Here is a 17,042-nt window from a genome sequence, read left to right on the forward strand (position 1 = left end):
TTGGGACATGAGGTATATATGGGAAATCTTTGTAACTTCTGATCAATTTTGTTGCAAAATTAAAACTGCTCTAAAAAAAGTCTGTAAAAAATTAAAAGGCTATTAGTACCTCTTGCTCTTCCAACTACCACTTACTTCAATACCTGTTTCAGGTTGTCTGTTTGGGACTTCTTTCTTCTGCTGCTCTTGAGATTCTTTTAAATATGATTCACACTATGCAAATGAGTAGAATGAGGGCATTAGAGTGAATCTTTGTGATATCTGCTGAGTCTTGTAATCCACACTCCGAAGGATAGTCCAGGGAATCAAACCCACTGGGGTTGCTCTTAGACTGACAGAGGGGCAGCCACAATGACAAGACCCCAGGCTATCAAAAAATAACACACATAAGCTGCTTACATTTATAAGGATGCCACTGAATAATCAAAGTAAATTTATTTCTGAATTACATAAGGATCATGAAACAGAAACATTAACTCTCATGTTATAAAAACAGTAGTAAAATACAGTACACAGGAATGTCAATTGAATGACAACAATGAAAGTACAATAGCAAATGAAAAATAGTAACTTTTAACTTTAAATACAAAGTGAAGCAATTTAATAAGAAATTTTGTTAATAAGAAAAATATATGTCCCATGTCTTTATTACATACTGTACAAAATAAAATATTGCACCTTTCATATAATAAATATATACAAAGAGTATGTTACAAATGGTCTTTCTTTTAATTTAATAACCTTCAACAATCAAATGTGATTGATGATTAACAACTCATGGGCTGGTGTGTCCTCCTCACTGTCCTGCATCCATTCCCAATCACCAAACCCTCCACATACAGTAGTGCTCATCCCAGTGTCAGTAAGGCTGCAGTTAGAACAAAAGAGACTGTGTGCTCAGAATACGGTAGAGAAACTCAGCAAGCTCGTCCACAGACACATCCAAAGCCAAAATGCACTGTTCAGTTATTACTGACCAGGGACTAGGCCCAGCACAGCCTGCTGCAGGTAACTTTGTTGCCAAGAAGATGTAGGCAGCAGGTGTACAGGCAGCTGAGACCCTGAATAAAGAAGTATGACCACTTATTTGGACTTGTGTGCCATCTAAAGACACAACTGGTAGTAATTCATGGGGAAGACCCCATAACCAAATCAGCTTCAGAATTTTCAATTTAATGCTAGCCTGAACTCACTTCAGCAACAACACTAACTCCAAACCTAACCTCCATCCTGACACTATCACTAACACCAGCACTGGCCCCAATCAAACCCAGTCCAACCCTGACCTAACCTGTTCCTAACCCTTACCCTTAAAGCCAACTGTAGCCTTAACCTTAACTTCCTTTCTCACCTAACCCAATTCTAGCTCTAATCCTAAAACTGAAACTAACCCTTACCCTTTCCCCCAAATCTTAAACTAAATCCTGGCTCCAACCCCTAGTCCTTAGTGTAACTTCTAACCTAATTCACTTTGGATTTACTGAAAAATCAGCCCAAAACAATTATTTACTATAAAAATTATTTTCAATTATCGTGTTTCTTATTTGGATTACTTTCTTATACGTTTTCCAAAATAAAATCCTCAGGAATACTACTTTATGCATAAATTAGGTCTAATAAGGCTTTGGTTTTCTGTTTGTGTGCAATAGAATAGTGCTTAGAAAAAGTTTCATTCACAGCTCTTAAAAGAAAGCTTTGAATATACTACAAAATCAGTAGAAAAGGTTAACTTCCACTCTTCTTTGACTTCCAAGATGCCTCATTTGGTCATAGATAGATTTCTGTAGTTGTACAACTGGCAGCAATATCTACTCTGTTTTCTTCCGTGGGTGTTCTAAAAGCAAGGACAAGATACCATGCCTCCACGAATCCTTGGGTCAGTCAGTGTGACAGCCTATCCAGACAGATGGTCTCTTTTTCACAGACTAAACTTAAGGATCTATGAAAATGCCATCAATGCCAACATCTTAACAACTACTGGCCAGAGATTCTAAAATGCGAATACCTTATAAACCTGCTGAAAACCTGCAACTTGAGAGAAGAGGAAGTCATCAGTTGCTGTGTTTCCCAGGTTTTTAGGATGTACCACTCTGTGCTAGTCTACAAATCACAGGAAAGAGGCAACACAGGATGATGCACTCATAATCTTGGTGATTTCTTGATTCAACTGGTATCATGAGGTCCCAAGAGAAGTGGCATGCATGCTATAGTATTTTTGTTCATCCTTGAATACATCATTTTAAAAAACTGGAATATAAAACTACCATGGGAAAATTTCACTTTAATCTTAACAGTGGTGTTTTCGCATCAACCTCTGTTTGATCCATAGAATCTAGTCTTTTAAGAAATATATGTTTTTGAATCGCGACATGGGGAAAACAGCTTTTATATTCTACTTTTATCTTCACAGCAGCATCGTGACCCCTCCAAAGGTTTATCCCTCTTGACATGACTGGCAGCACCTTTGTTTGTAGAGGTCTAGAGAACACAAATTAAGATGTTTTACAAACATACAGTAGTGAGTTGTGTCTGTGCAGTCTCCTGCAAAAAAGAAAAAATATCTATAACATATAGCATATTAGAGACCTGATTAAAAATTATTTGACTTTATGAAAAGCCATAAATTGAGATCACAGAGTGAGGTGAAGAAACCAGCTTTGGGTTAGGGCCATTGCTTGGCAAGGGAGTCAGAAGCGCACTGGACTCCCTTTCCGCTCACCCAAGTGACCTCTCACTGCTCTCTGGGCCCTCCCAGTCCCTCTGGCCCATGCTGCTCCTTTGAGTGCTCAGAGCAGCAACGCTTAACTTTTGCAGGGTCATGGACTCCTTGAAAAACTTATGAAAGCTATGCACCTGCTCCTTAGAAAAATAAACCTACAATTAATTTTTACATATTATTTCAGGACAACAGCATACCTATCCAAGCCCATCCATGGAATCTTTGTCTTACTACATAAGACTACCAGGCAGAAGAGAAGTGTGTGGAGAGACTGCCAGTGCTTGTCAGAAAGGCAGTAACCAATGATGACAGCATGCTACTAATCTAACTGTTTTTTCTCTAGAGAACATGGAGCTGTACCCACATAGAGGAGTTCATCTCCTGATGTCCCAAGCTACCAAATCCATTCTGAATAACCCCTCAGATGGGACACTGATGAGGTAATCACTAGCAGGGTCTGGTGCAGTGATGGTGTCATCAGGATCTGATGCCATCAAGGCCTCTGGGGCAGTAGAGATACCTGGGAGGTGTACGTACTATCACAGGAAGGCCCAAGACAGTGCCGCCAGGAAACTGGTTTCTTTTTCTGCACACAGTGTCTCTCGGCCACAGGTTTGCAACTCCTTGTGTGGATACAGTCGACTTTCCGAGACTGGAGGCCCCTGCCACAGGCTGCTGTACAGGGCTTCCAAGGGCCTGTGTGCCAACACACATCACAGGCTCCTGATGTGCAGTTCCTTCTAAAGGTGGGTCTGAAGTGAAAAACAAAACAGAAAAACAAAGAATAGGAGAGGCAGGGTGTAACTTTTTGCTGGGACCAAGCCTTTTACCTTACTCCATATTCTATGTATTAAAGGTTGGACGGAGAGTCTAAGACCAAGACATTCCTCTGCTTTTATGCCAGATAGTCTAGAATGACAGTAACAACATTCTCCACCGCCTGGGGTGGAGTGCACCTGCTTAGATGTGCTCTGACGAAGAGGGCATGGCAAGCAAACCATGTGTTTCCACTGACTTCCAACACCAAGTCAAGGCACACACATCCTGACTAGATGGAAGAAATCAATTTTGGCAAAGAAAAGAATTATTTAATGATCTGCAATAAGCCACCTCAAATTCATTCACAAGACTTCAATTTTCCGTTTATAAGTGCTCAAAACATACTGTGGTGTATGACTTTCTATGTGAGCAATCTAGTCTGCTAAAAGAAGTACTCTTTTTTACATTTAGGTCACACCAAGACTTGCAGTTAGAAACTACCGAAGAGCATATGAGAAGAAGAATCTATCTCTGCCTTTTAAAACAGAATGAAAAGATAATACCCTCTGATTTTTGAAAAGACATTTGCTAAAGAAGATAGAGTCAACTTAGTGGGCCCACTTTGGGGTATCTGCCCTTGTTCCCTAAGGCAGGGCTCCTGAAGACGCATTTGCATTGCCTCAGAGTGTCTTCCCAGTCCCAAAGATGACTGGAAGAGGCCCTAATTTGAGCTGGTTGAAGAACTGTATTTCTCTTAGGATTTGGAGGTTGCTGGAACCAGGCATGTAAACCTGAAGCTTGGAGTAGCAGGTGGCGATATTCTGCCACATCAGGCAGAAATATAGAAAAGAACAGTTTTCATAAGGAGCAAAAAATGAAGCAGAAACACACAGAACTGCAGAGGTGAGAGAAGAGAAAAAAAAAAAAGACTTCCTGTTTCTTAGTTGTAGTCTTTCCTGAGGTCTGACTGCATGCTCCCTGTTCTCCCTTTGGATTCGATGAGACATTTTTGTTATCCTATTAAAGGTTCCTCATCAGGGCACATAAATCCATAAGGAGTGTTTTACGTGAAATGTAACAAAATGGAGAAATTTGTGATATCCAGAACTCTGAGAGTATTGCATGTAGTTAGAAGCAATCCTTTGATTAGCCAGTAGGGGGAGACGCTACCAAAGGGTTTACTTAACACAGTACTGTCCTGCCAAACTGTTTATAGGGTTTATGGAAGAGGTGGGTGTCCTGTTAGCTGCTTTTGTTTTCCCCAGTGGGTACGAATCTTAGGGACCAAAAATTGAGTCACTTTGAACAACAGAGAAGAGACTGAGTACTCCTCAACCATCCCTATACAGAGATCAGCTTTCCACTTAAGAAGCTTGAACAAATATTCAAATAATATATTTAAAAGAATACCAAATTATTGTGCGCAAGTTTTGGGTGGTCTTGTCTTATTAATAAATCCCTCACCATCTTTGCATAAATCATTCCAAGTTGACTTTCATTTCCAGCCCAACGGATTGTAAAACAGCCCCTTCTGCTTCGATGAAAAGGCAGGGCCAGTGGGAAGTCAGACAGGACTATTGAGCTTTCTAAATACAAAGAATGAGAGGGGCACACGGAGCTATGGACCAACACAGAAGCTGAAGCCCAGGAAAGCTCAGAGGCTGGTCACTACGTATACAGTAGAAAAATAAAAAATAAATAAAAAGCAAGGTCTGTCCAGTAGAGGCCATAACTTCCTCCTGGCCAAGGATAGGACTCAGGACAGGGACACCTGAGCCAGGTGAATGCAGTATGGGCATCCACACTATGCACATAACTGGAGTTCGTGTGTTTTTCTATGTGAAGCATGAGTGTAGAAATGGCAGCAGAAATCATAAAGGAATCCTGTTTCTACTAGCTTTTTTCAATTTCTCACTTCTATTCAGTCTGGCTCCACTTCTGCCTCAAGTAACTCCTTTCACCATTAGCCAGATGGAACTGCTGATTCTGAGGGCAGCAGATCCCAAGCCTGCCTGGTTATTAGAAGCAGGCAGAAGCAAACAGCTTTAAAATGATGTAGATGGCCAGGCAATCTCATGAAGGTTCTGATTCACTGTCTGAGGTGAGTCCCAATAATCTTTATTTTACAGAAATTTCCTAGGTGATTTTGATTTCAGAGGTTAGAAATCACCACTTTGAGAAACCGACTTTCTGTGTGTTCAGCATTCTGTAGGTTCTCATGTTGTCACCTTGCCATAAGTCTGAGCTAGCTCTACCCTGACAATTCCCATTCCCTCTACAACTTTTCAGTGGAAGCCACAGCTCCCAAAACCTTCCCAGGGTTGTATAGTAAACACTAGCAGACTGCCTGCCCACCACTGATCCTCCACCCACGCCACTAATGCTACTCCCTCTACAACACTCTCTGACATTTCCTGAGGCCCTACTATGGCAAATGGGGGGTCTCCATTGCTCCCTGTCCATCCACTCAAAAGTGAGATCTAACACCTCACCTACCTACAGAGAGCCCACGGTCATACACCTATCCAGCAGAAGAGGTCTGTGGGAAAAAGGAGGCTAAAACACTGCAGAAGAAACCCTCGACAGCTCTCTATACTAACCAACTTTATCCCTCATCCATCAACCACCAGACATCTGAGGACAAAATATAATAGCATGAAAGAAAAGCACCAGGTTATAAAAACAGAACAGCCAATCCTGGAGGAAACAGAAATAAAACAGAAAATGAATGGTAACTTGACTCCCCACCACTCTGACTCACCCCCAGCTCTAGGATTTTTCTTCCATTATTAAAAAAAAGTCTACCCTTTCTTTTCACTTTCATATCTCTTGGTCTAAAACCCAATTTAATCAGATTTTGAGCCTCTTGATAGATCCTTTTACACTCTCTATCTTCTGTATTATATTTTCTGCCTCTTATTTTTTGCTACCTTTGATTGGAAAGTACGTGGCATATCTAAGGAACTGACAGAAGGACAGTGTGGCTGGAACATGAAGAGTGAGACAGCATGAGATATGGATGAGGCTGTGAAGAAAAGTAGGACTTGAGTGTGTGGTATTTTTTTTTTTTTTTTTTTGGAGATAGAGTCTTGCTCTGTTGCCCAGGCTGGAGTACAGTGGCACGATCTTGGTTCACTGCAGCCTCCACCTCCTGGGTTCAAGCAATTCTCCTGCCTCAGCCTCCCAAGTAGCTGGGATTACAGGCACGTGCAACCATGCCCAGCTAATTTTGTATTTTTAGTAGAAACAGGGTTTCACCATGTTGGCCAGGCCCGTCTCGAACTCCTGACCTTGTGATCCGCCTGCCTCAGCCTCCCAAAGTACTGGGATTACAAATGTGAGCCACCACGTCCAGCCACGCATGTAGTATTTTATAGGCCACATTGAGGATTTGGTCAATCTTCCTAAGAGCAAGTAAAGCCTCTAAAGTAATTTTAATCTAACAGGGAGATGGTTTGTGGTGATGGTAGGATCAGATTTGCATTTGGGAAAACTCACTGTGGCTGTACTGTGGAGACTGGGTTGGAAAGTAGCATGGATGGATGAAGGTGGACCATCTGGACAGCTGTGACTGTATACCAGGTGAGAGATGATGGTGGTGTGGCCAAGGGTAATGGTGGCAGAAAAGAAAAAATGAAGATGAATTCAAGAAAAAAAATATAAGGAATAAAAAAGTCATATAAAAAAGTAATCAGGAAAGTACAAATTATAATGAGATAGATTTTCATCCATCAGATTGGCAAAAATTTTCAAAGGCTGCAAACCTATATCATGTTGATGAAAAGGGCGCAACTCTCACATATTGCTGGTATAGAAATTTTGATGGCAATTTGGTAGTATCAAAATGAGCATTCCTACCAATTCTATTTCATATCTAAAAATCTGCCCTATAAATATATTACCCTTTGTGCACAAAGATATATGTTCCAGGATATTTACTGCAACTTTGTTTATAATAGCAAAATGTTTGAAACCATCCAATGTCCATTAGCAACAGAATATTAAGTACAAACTTTAGATAGACTATTGAGTAGAATAGAATATTAAGTACAAAATGCAAAAGAATAAAGTTAATCTTTACTTGATGGGAGTAATCTATAATATATTCTTAGGTAAAAAAAGCAAGTTTCAGAAAAATACGTATGTGACCCATGTATGTATTTGTGTTTTATCTTTGTGAACGGAAAGTAAAGTATCTGGGATGATGCATCTCAGTCTGTGTGTGGTCTCTATCTTTTCAGCAAACTAGAAAACTAGGTTGTCTGTTGAGAATGAGAGCAGCCATTCCAAACATTTTCCATTTGAGGAGAATGGTTTTGGCTTGAAATCACTTTGTGGGGAATAGGAAATGCAACTGACACTACATTGCCAAACCTTACTGAAGGCTCAAAATGGTAACCCAGCCAATTGTCAAGGTCATCTCATTTTCTCCAGCAAGACTCAAGACATGGAAGAGGAAGAAATAGCTAGATATTGAGCATCTTCCATGACCCAGGCTGCCTCGGTGCTTCACACTAAGCTAAATCATTAAAACTTTCTAACCATAAGTTCACATGGATTATAATACCCCACTTTGCAGATTAGGTGGCTAGGCAGTCCAGGGTCACACAATAAGCGAGTGATATAACAGAACTCCCAAGCCCCTGATAGTGTGCCTCCTAGGCTCTCTCCCCACTTTCTGCTGCCTGGCATGCTGTTCTCTGGGATGGTAGAGCTGCCAGATGGAGGGCATCTGGATCTCTGGATGACCCCATGAACAAAGCTCTTCTATCCCTAAACCATCTACCAGCTCAGACTTTTATAAAAGGAGAGAAGCAAACTCTACTTTTATTTTTTTTTTTTTTGAGGCGGAGTCTCGCTCTGTCACCCGGACTGGAGTGCAGTGGCCGGATCTCAGCTCACTGCAAGCTCTGCCTCCCAGGTTTACGCCATTCTCCTGCCCCAGCCTCCAAAGTAGCTGGGACTACAGGCGCCCGCCACCTCGCCCGGCTAGTTTTTGTATTTTTAGTAGAGACGGGGTTTCACCATGTTAGCCAGGATGGTCTTGATCTCCTGACCTCATGATCCGCCCGTCTCGGCCTCCCAAAGTGCTGGGATTACAGGCTTGAGCCACCGCGCCCGGCAACTCTACTCTTATTTAACCTCCTCAACAATATTAAAGTTTACTTAACTATCTGCTAACCACTGTGACAATATTCTAAAAAAAAATTTTCTAAACAGAGAAATAAGGCAGTTCATTAAAAGCATTAAGAACATTTAATCTGTAAGCCTAACTGGAATATTATTAGGCTTGATTAACTTAGTATGTAGAGGGAGAAGTATCTGCCTTTTCTCAATGATATCCTTTTTCCCCTTTTACCACACAGAGTGGTGTCCCTTTATGTTTAACATCCAAATAATTTGTAATTATAAATATTGCACATTAACTAGTATTTCAGTATAATATATACTATAGAAGATGACACTAAATAAATCACAATAGAAAACTGTCAATTATGAGAGTTGGTAGAAACTAAAAAGGATTCCGTTTTCAGGCAGTTATAATTATGTCCTGAGTCAGGAGAGAATGTGTGCTGCCTTGGGGTGGGGCCCCTACCTCCTTCTGTCATCACAGTTGGAGTCAGAGCCGTTGTGTTGACAAGCTGTGTGATGCTGGTGCATCCTCACGGCATGGCCCATGCAACGTCCAGGACACTGGAACAAAAAAGCACAATGCAGTGTAAACCCTGCAAGCTCATGTATGTTCTGTATACTAAGATCATGTACTGAGGCAGGATAGCTGAAGACCTGTTACAAGGGAAATGTAACCAACTGTCCCCGGGGGGTAGTTAAAGAGGATTAGGGTACAGCTCTGTGGACCACACACCTCTTTTTCAGAGTCAGGAAGATACTGCCTAAGCTTCCCTTCTCCTCTGTATTAGTCCCTTTTCACACTGCTATAAAGACATACTGGGTAATGTACAAAGACAGGCTGGGTAATTTACAAAGAAAAGAAGTTAAATTGACTCACAGTTCAGCATGGCTGGGGAGGCCTCAGAAAACTTATAATCACATCAGAAGGTGAAGGGGAAGCAAGACACCTTCTTCACAAGCGGCAAGGAGAAGTGCCAAATGAAGGGAGAAGAACCCCTTTATAAAACAATCAGATCTTGTGAGAATTCACTCACTGTCATGAGAATATCATGAGGGAAACTGTCACCATGATCCAACTGCCTCCACCTGGTCTCTCCCTTGACATGTGGGGATTGTGGGGATTAAAATTCAAGATGAGATTTGGGTGAGGACAAAAAGCCTAACCATATCATTCTGCCCATGGCCCCTCCCAAATCTCATGTCCCTTTCACATTTCAAAACCATTCATGCCTTCCCAACAGTCCCCCAAAGTCTTAATTCATTCCAGCATTAACCCAAAAGTCCAAGTCCAAAGTCTCATCTGAAACAAGGCAAGTCTCTTCTGCCTATGAGCCTGTAACATCAAAAGTAAGTTAGTTACCTCCTAGATACAATGGAAGTACAGACAGTGGGTAAATACACCCATTCCAAATGGGAGACGATGGCCAAAATAATGGGATTATAGGCCCCATACAAGGCCAAAATCCAATGGGGCAGTCAAATCTTAAAGTTCCAATATGATCTCCTTTGACCCCATGTCTCACATCCAGACATGACCCCATATCTTCCTTCATGCTGATGCAAGAGGTAGGCTCCCATGGCCTTAGGCAGCTCCTCCTCTGTGGCTTTGCAGGGTACAGTCCTCACTCCCGGCTGCTTTCATGGGCTGGTGTTAAGTGTCTGTGATTTTTCCAGGCACACAGAGCAAGCTGTCGGTGGATCTATCATTCTGGGGTCGAGAGGATGGGGGTCCTCTTCTCACTAGGCAATGCCCCAGAGGGGACTCTGTATGGAGGCTCCAACCCCACATTTCCCTTCTGCACTGCTCTAACAGAGGTTCTTTATGAGGGCTCTATCCCTGCAACAAACTTCTGTCTGGACATCTAGGCTTTTCCATGCATTCCTCTGAAATCTAGGCAGAGGTTCTTGAACCTCAATTCTTGACTTCTGTGCACCTGCAGGCCCAACACCATGTTAAGCTGCCAAGGGTTGGGGCTTGCACCCTCTGAAGCAATGGCCTGAGTTGTACGTTGGCTCCTTTAGCCATGGCTAAGACACAGGACACCAAGTCCTCAGACTACACAAAGCAGCAAAGCCCTGGGCTCAGCCCAGGAAACCACCTTTTTTTCCTATGCCTCAGAGTCTGTGATGGGAGGGGCTGCTGTGAAGACCACTGACGTGCCCTGGAGACATTTTCCCCATTGTCTTGGCAGTGAACATTTTGCTCCTCGTTCCTTATGCAAATTTCTGCAGCCAGCTTGAATTTCTCCTCAGAAAATGCATTTTTATTTTCCATCACATCCATCAGGCTGCAAATTTTCCAAACTTTCATGCTCTGCTTCCCTTTCAAACATAAGTTCCAATTCCAAATCATCTCTTTGTGAATGCATAAAACTGAATGCTTTTAAGAGCATCCAAGTCACATCTTGAATGCTTTGCTGCTTAGAAATTTCTTCCACCAGATACCCTAAATTATCTCTCTCAAGTTCAACGTTTCACAGATCTCTAGGACGGGGCAAAATGCCTCCAGTCTCTTTGCTAAAGCATAGCAAGAGTCACCTTTGCTCTAGTTCCCAAGAAGTTCCTCATCTCCACCTGAGACCACCTCAGCCTAGACTTCATTGTCCATATCACTATCAGCATTTTGGTCAAAACCCTTCAACAGGTCTCTAGGAAGTTCCAAACTTTCCCAAATCTTCCTGTCTTCTTCTGAGCCCTCCAAACTGTTCCAATCTGTGCCTGTTATCCAGTTTCAAAGTCACTTCCACACGTTTGGGTATCTTTATAGCAGCACTCCTCTCTCTGCTGTACCAATCTACTACATTAGTTCATTTTTACACTTCTATAAAGAAATACTTGAGACTGGGTAATTTACAAAGGAAAGAGGTTTAATTGACTCACATTTCTGCATGGCTGAGGTCTCAGGAAACTTAAAATCATGATGGAAGGCAAAGAGGAAGCAAGGAACTGTCTTCACAAGGCATCAGGAAGGAGAAGAGCCAAAGGGGAAAAAGCCCCTTATAAAACCATCAGATCTTGTGAGAACTCACTCACTATCATGAGAACAGCATGGGGAAACTGCCCCCATGATTCAGTTACCTCCACCTGGTGTCTCCCTTGACATGTGGGGATTTTGAGGATTATGGGGATTATAATTCAAGATGAGATCTGGGTGGGGACACAAAGCCTAACCATATCTTAGACCACCTTTGGGGAGAAGTTAAAAAGGACAGGGCAAATCTTGAATCAATTGGGCTTAAGTCTGGAAATGACTATGCTTAAAACCATAAATGTCTGCCAAGTTTGGGTTTTTCTACTGCGAGCAAAAATGACTTGTGTGCTAAGGTGAGTTCAATTACAGGAAAAAATTAAAATTTTGACATTCAGTTCTTACAATTTTTACTTATTTACAATAATACCTATTAATTTGTCCTTATAATTTCTTTTATGCTTAAAAAGGTCTTTCCTGTCATGATAGTTCTACTTGCATTTACTTACTTATACACTTAGCTCTTTATTCAAGTTAGAATTTATTTTGGTGTATGTTCTGAGTCTGTGCTCAGAACTTGCATTTACTTACTTATACACTTAGCTCTTTAATCAAGTTAGAATTCATTTTGGTGTATGTTCTGAGTCTGTGCTCTGATTTTACTTATTTTTCTTACATTAGCTAGCCATTTTCTCTTATACTGCCTTTTTTCTTTTTTTGGCTAACCACTTTATTGAGATACAATTTACAAGCCATGCAATTTGCCATCGAATGTTAATGGAATTTAGAGTTGTATAACCTTTACCATAATCAGTTTCAGAACATGATCATCATCCCCAAAAGAAACCCCATACCTTTAACAGTCACTCCTAATTCCTCTGATTGCCTCTTTTCCCAGGCCTCAGCAACCATTAGTCTACTTTTTGTCTCTATAAGTTTCCCTGTTCTGGACACTTTGTATAAATGGTACCATGCAGAGTAGTCCTTTGCATCTGTCTTCCCTCAATTACCATAATGTTTTCAAGGTTTAGCCCTATTGTAGCATGTATCAGTTCTTCATTCCTTTTGATAGTCAAATATTCAATTGTGCAAGCGTACCACAGCTTATCACTTCACCAATTGTTTCCTTTTTTTTTTTTATTGTTATGGGGTAATGTTATTTGGGTTGTTTCCACTTAATGACATTGTGGTTATTATTAATTCTTCAACAAATATTCATGTACAAGTTTTTGTGTGGACATATGTTCCATTTCTTATTTGTATTTTTTTGCCCTAGGATATAGATCCTGAATGTTTCATTTCTTTCGGATACATACGTAGGGGTGGAATTTCTGGGTCACACAGTAGATCTAATCTAACATTTTGAGGAACTGCCAGGGTGTTTTCCAAAGTGTCTGTACCATTTTACATTCCCATCAGCAGCATGAAGCTTCCAATTTCTCCACATCCTCACCGACATTTGTCACTATCTCTTTTTGACTAATGCCATCCCAGTGAGCCTAAAATTGTATCTTATTGTGGTTTTGATTTGCATTTTTTAATGATTAATGGAAAGCATCTCTTTGTGTCCTTATTGGCCATTTGTATATCTTGCTGATAGTTTATTTGTGTTTTTATTATTGAGTTGTAAGTATTCTTTACATATTTTAGAGATAAGCTCCTTTTTGATATACAGTTTTTAATCATTTTCTCCCATTCTATGGGTTGTCTGTTTACTTTCTTGATGGTGTCCTTTGCAGCACAAACGTTTTTAATTTTGATGCAGTCCAATTTATCTATTTTTGTTTTTGTTGCTTATGCTTTTGTTGTTATATCTAAGAAGCCATTTCCTAATCCAAGCCATGAAAATTTACACCTATGTTTCCTTCCAATAGTTTTATAGTTTGAGCTCTTAAATTTAGCTCTCTGATTCATTTTAAGTTTTTTTTTGTATGTGGTGTAAAGGGTCCAACTTCCTTTTTTGGAAGTTGTTCTGCATTCTTGTTTAAAAGACTATTCTTCCCCCATTAAATGGTTTCTCAACCTTACAGAAAATCAATTTATATATATATACACATATATATTGATATAAACATACATATATGGGTTTATCTCTGGACTCAATTTCATTGATCTATATGTCCATCGTATGTCAATACCATACTATCTTGATTACTGTAGCTTTTTGGTAAGTTTTGAAATCAGGAAGTCTGATTCCTGCAACTTGGTTCCTTTTCAAATTTGTTTTGGTTATTCAGTCTCTTCTATTTCCACATGAATTTTAGGATCAGTTTGTCAACTTCTGTGAAGAAACCAGATGAAATTTTGATAGAAATCACATTGAATTTGTAGATAAATTTCAGGAGCATTGTGTTACTAGTAATAATAAGTCTTACAGCGTTCCATTTATTTAGATCTTCTTTAGTTTCTTTGAAAAGTATTTTGTAGTTTTGTATCTTCTATTTTTAAAACAATGTTTCCTCCTATGATTAACTGCCTTTAAATGTTAAAGTCCATCTGGTCCGTTTCTGTGCTCTGATTATACAACATAAACTGTGTCTCTTCTGCTGTACTATTTTACTTATGACAGTTTTGCATCATGCTCTGACAGGATGAGGAAAGTCTCTCTATACCTCCAAAACTTTTTTAAAATAAAAATTATATATGTCTTTACTGTCATATTATCTCTCATATGAATGTCAGAATTATCTTTAATTTCACAAAAAAAGTTCTACTGTGATGTTAATTGGAATTGTATTACATGCATAAATTCATTTAAAGAAATCGACATCTTCGTAGTACTGAGATTTTCCATTCAGGAGTATAATAAGTTTTTTATTTGTTCAACTTTTATGTGTTTCAATAATGTGTTACATTTTTATTTATAGGTTCCTACACATTAAACATTTTCCTAAGTATTTTTATTATAACATTATTAAAGGTGGCATTTGGGATGAAGATTCTGAGACTTTTGTGCAGATCCCACTAATGTTCCCTTTCTCATTTTCCTGAAGGCTACTTTTATTCTTACTGCCCTAAACTGGTCTACACCTTGGAGCTTCTGTTATGGCATCATTGCATTCAAAGAACCCAAACTTGGTTCACTTTTGTACTGGAAGACAGAGATACTATGATTTCTAAATATAAACCTTGAGGTCAAAGACATACATTTATTACCGATCAGATTCCTGCCCCCCTGCCCCAAAAGTAGTTTATTGGAAACAAGGTGATTATTCCAGATAGTGCTGTCCACATACTAGATGTGTTAGCTTTACCTGGTTCCCTGGTTCCCACTGAACACACGGATGACCAAAACATGGTTTTCTTCCCAGAGGCCTGTCTTTAGGGGCACATGCTCTTGCAGACACCACCTGCACAGTTCCATTGGCTTTTGTCTGCTTGCACATCACCTGCCGACTGTGGTATCCTTCACCGCAAGACACAGAGCACTGTGACCACATGCTTGTGAACCACCTAGGAATAAAAACTACAGGACTTTAGTGAGGACTGGTATGCCAGACCTTAGAGGGGCGTCTCATCAAAGGAAAAAGCTGATCCCAACACCATGGCTGTCTTAGGCTCTCACATGTCTGTATGGGAATGGGAAGCAGCATAGATGACTCCCAGCCTGTTTCTCAGACCTTCTTTAACTCGGGGGCAACAGTGTCATCACATAGAGACTACTATAGGAATGGGGTACAGCTGTCTTCAGGTTTATGAAGAGCTGTTACTTGTGTGGCCCTAGAGGTTGTAAAGCTGGGGCAAATTTAGAAGGAAATTTCAAAAATGTGGAGTTCAATTCACTGAAACTAAAATGAAGAAAAAATATTTCCAGCATCCAAGTATTATTCACCCTGCAAGATACTTACATGTTAGCTTGTATAATTCTCATGTTATTCTCATTCTTGTAGAAAAGAAACTGATGTCCACTGAATTGAATAACTTAGCTACAACCACATGACTAACCTGCCAGCAGAGCTGGGATTGAATTCTAGATTTATCTGACTCTAAAGTTCATGCTTTAATGATTATAGGAGACTGAACTTGGAGCTGGACACCTTTGAGATATTGAGTGCTTTGTCTGTTGGCACAAAGATGTTGTTGGGAGACTGCAGAGCAGGGGTTTCTACCTGATGCCCATGGTTATCCAAGGAAACCACATACTTGGATGGAAAAAGAAATACATCTTTATTGTCACTAAGCTGTAATTGAAATTTAATATTTCCTTCAATTATAGAAACATAGGCCACAAGTACAGTAGCATTAATAGTATCTGTGATTTTATTACCATTAGAAATCATAGATATTTACACATTACAATTATGACAGGTATCTCAAAATACAATTTATACTCATCACCATATTAAAATTAAAGCACAACTATATGTTGTTATTTTTTCTGTTAATAGAGAAGCAAATCTATATCAGATCTTTTTTGTTTGTTTGTTTGAGATGGAGTCTCGCTCTGTCGCCCAGGCTGGAGTGCAGTGACGCGATCTCGGCTCACTGTAACCTCTGCCTCCCGGGTTTACGCCATTCTCCTGCTTCAGCCTCCCGAGTAGCTGGGACTACAGGCACCCGCCACCTCGCCCGGCTGATTTTCTTTTTTGTATTTTTAGTAGAGACGGGGTTTCACCATGTTAGCCAGTATGGTCTCGATCTCCTGACCTCGTGATCTGCCTGCCTCGGTCTCCCAAAGTGCTGAGATTACAGGCGTGAGCCACTGCGCCCGGCCACTGAAATATTTTTAAAGATCTGATATATGGCCAGGCGCCGTGGCTCACGCCTGTAATCCCAGCACTTTGGAAGGCTGAGGAGGGTATCCACAGGCTTCTCCAGACCACCAGAGGGAGCCAGGGCACGGAAATGTTGAGGAGCCTTGCTGTAGAGGGATCTGGGATTAGATGATCTCTATGGTTTTCTTCTAGGTATGAAAGTGTGCAACTGTTTATTCTAGGAGTGTGCAAAGACTTTAGAATATTTGAGAAACAAGACTGCTGACAAACTTCCCAATGTGGATTCTCTCCATGTTTTGAAAATCAAGAAATGCCATAAAACAGCATTCTCAATCAGGTTACTCCAAGTTACTGAAGCATGAGTTTGCTGCTTTCTAAGGGATGACCTTAGCATGAGATCTTCCTTTTGAGAATTACAAAGAGTACTGGAAGACCTATCAGTTAGGGTACCTGCAATATTGATAGCCCTCCTAAGAATATGTCCCAAGGCACCCATTTTGCTTTACACTGTGACCCTGCCTCCCAGTCTCCTCCAAGGCACAGGTGACTGGATCTAGTGTGGATATCTGCCCAAGGGCAGTGAGCTGTATAATATTAAACATTCCTCCAGTTTCTCTCAGTAAAATGATAGTATCTTCCTCACTGGTTTGTACTTAACAAATGCTTCTTTATTTGTTAATTTTTTTTTTTTACTGTGGATTTTGGTACTATTTGGTTAACTATCTGCTAGGGTCTTGTAATCATTCAT

The 17,042-nt window shown here is 40.4% G+C and overlaps 1 protein-coding gene across 2 annotated transcripts in view; it reads right to left on the bottom strand.

Annotated features, from left to right (window-relative positions):
- Window positions 1-420: 420 nt before the first annotated feature.
- ADAMTSL3 (ADAMTS-like 3) overlaps window positions 421-17,042 on the bottom strand; it is a 418,202-nt gene continuing 401,580 nt past the window's right edge. Inside the window, exons 27-30 of one of the 2 annotated variants that reach the window (XM_011953860.1) lie at window positions 14,834-15,032; window positions 9,075-9,172; window positions 3,257-3,471; window positions 421-2,541 (exon numbers count right to left, since the gene is read on the bottom strand). In XM_011953860.1, coding sequence (XP_011809250.1) covers window positions 2,435-2,541; window positions 3,257-3,471; window positions 9,075-9,172; window positions 14,834-15,032 — 619 coding nt within the window. In that variant the 3' untranslated portion in view covers window positions 421-2,434. Of the gene's footprint in view, window positions 2,542-3,239; window positions 3,472-9,074; window positions 9,173-14,833; window positions 15,033-17,042 lie in introns of both variants that reach the window. The other variant, XM_011953859.1, reaches the window with a different exon arrangement.

Source organism: Colobus angolensis, unplaced genomic scaffold, assembly GCF_000951035.1.
Source record: "Colobus angolensis palliatus isolate OR3802 unplaced genomic scaffold, Cang.pa_1.0 Scaffold376, whole genome shotgun sequence".
Lineage (NCBI taxonomy): Eukaryota > Metazoa > Chordata > Mammalia > Primates > Cercopithecidae > Colobus > Colobus angolensis.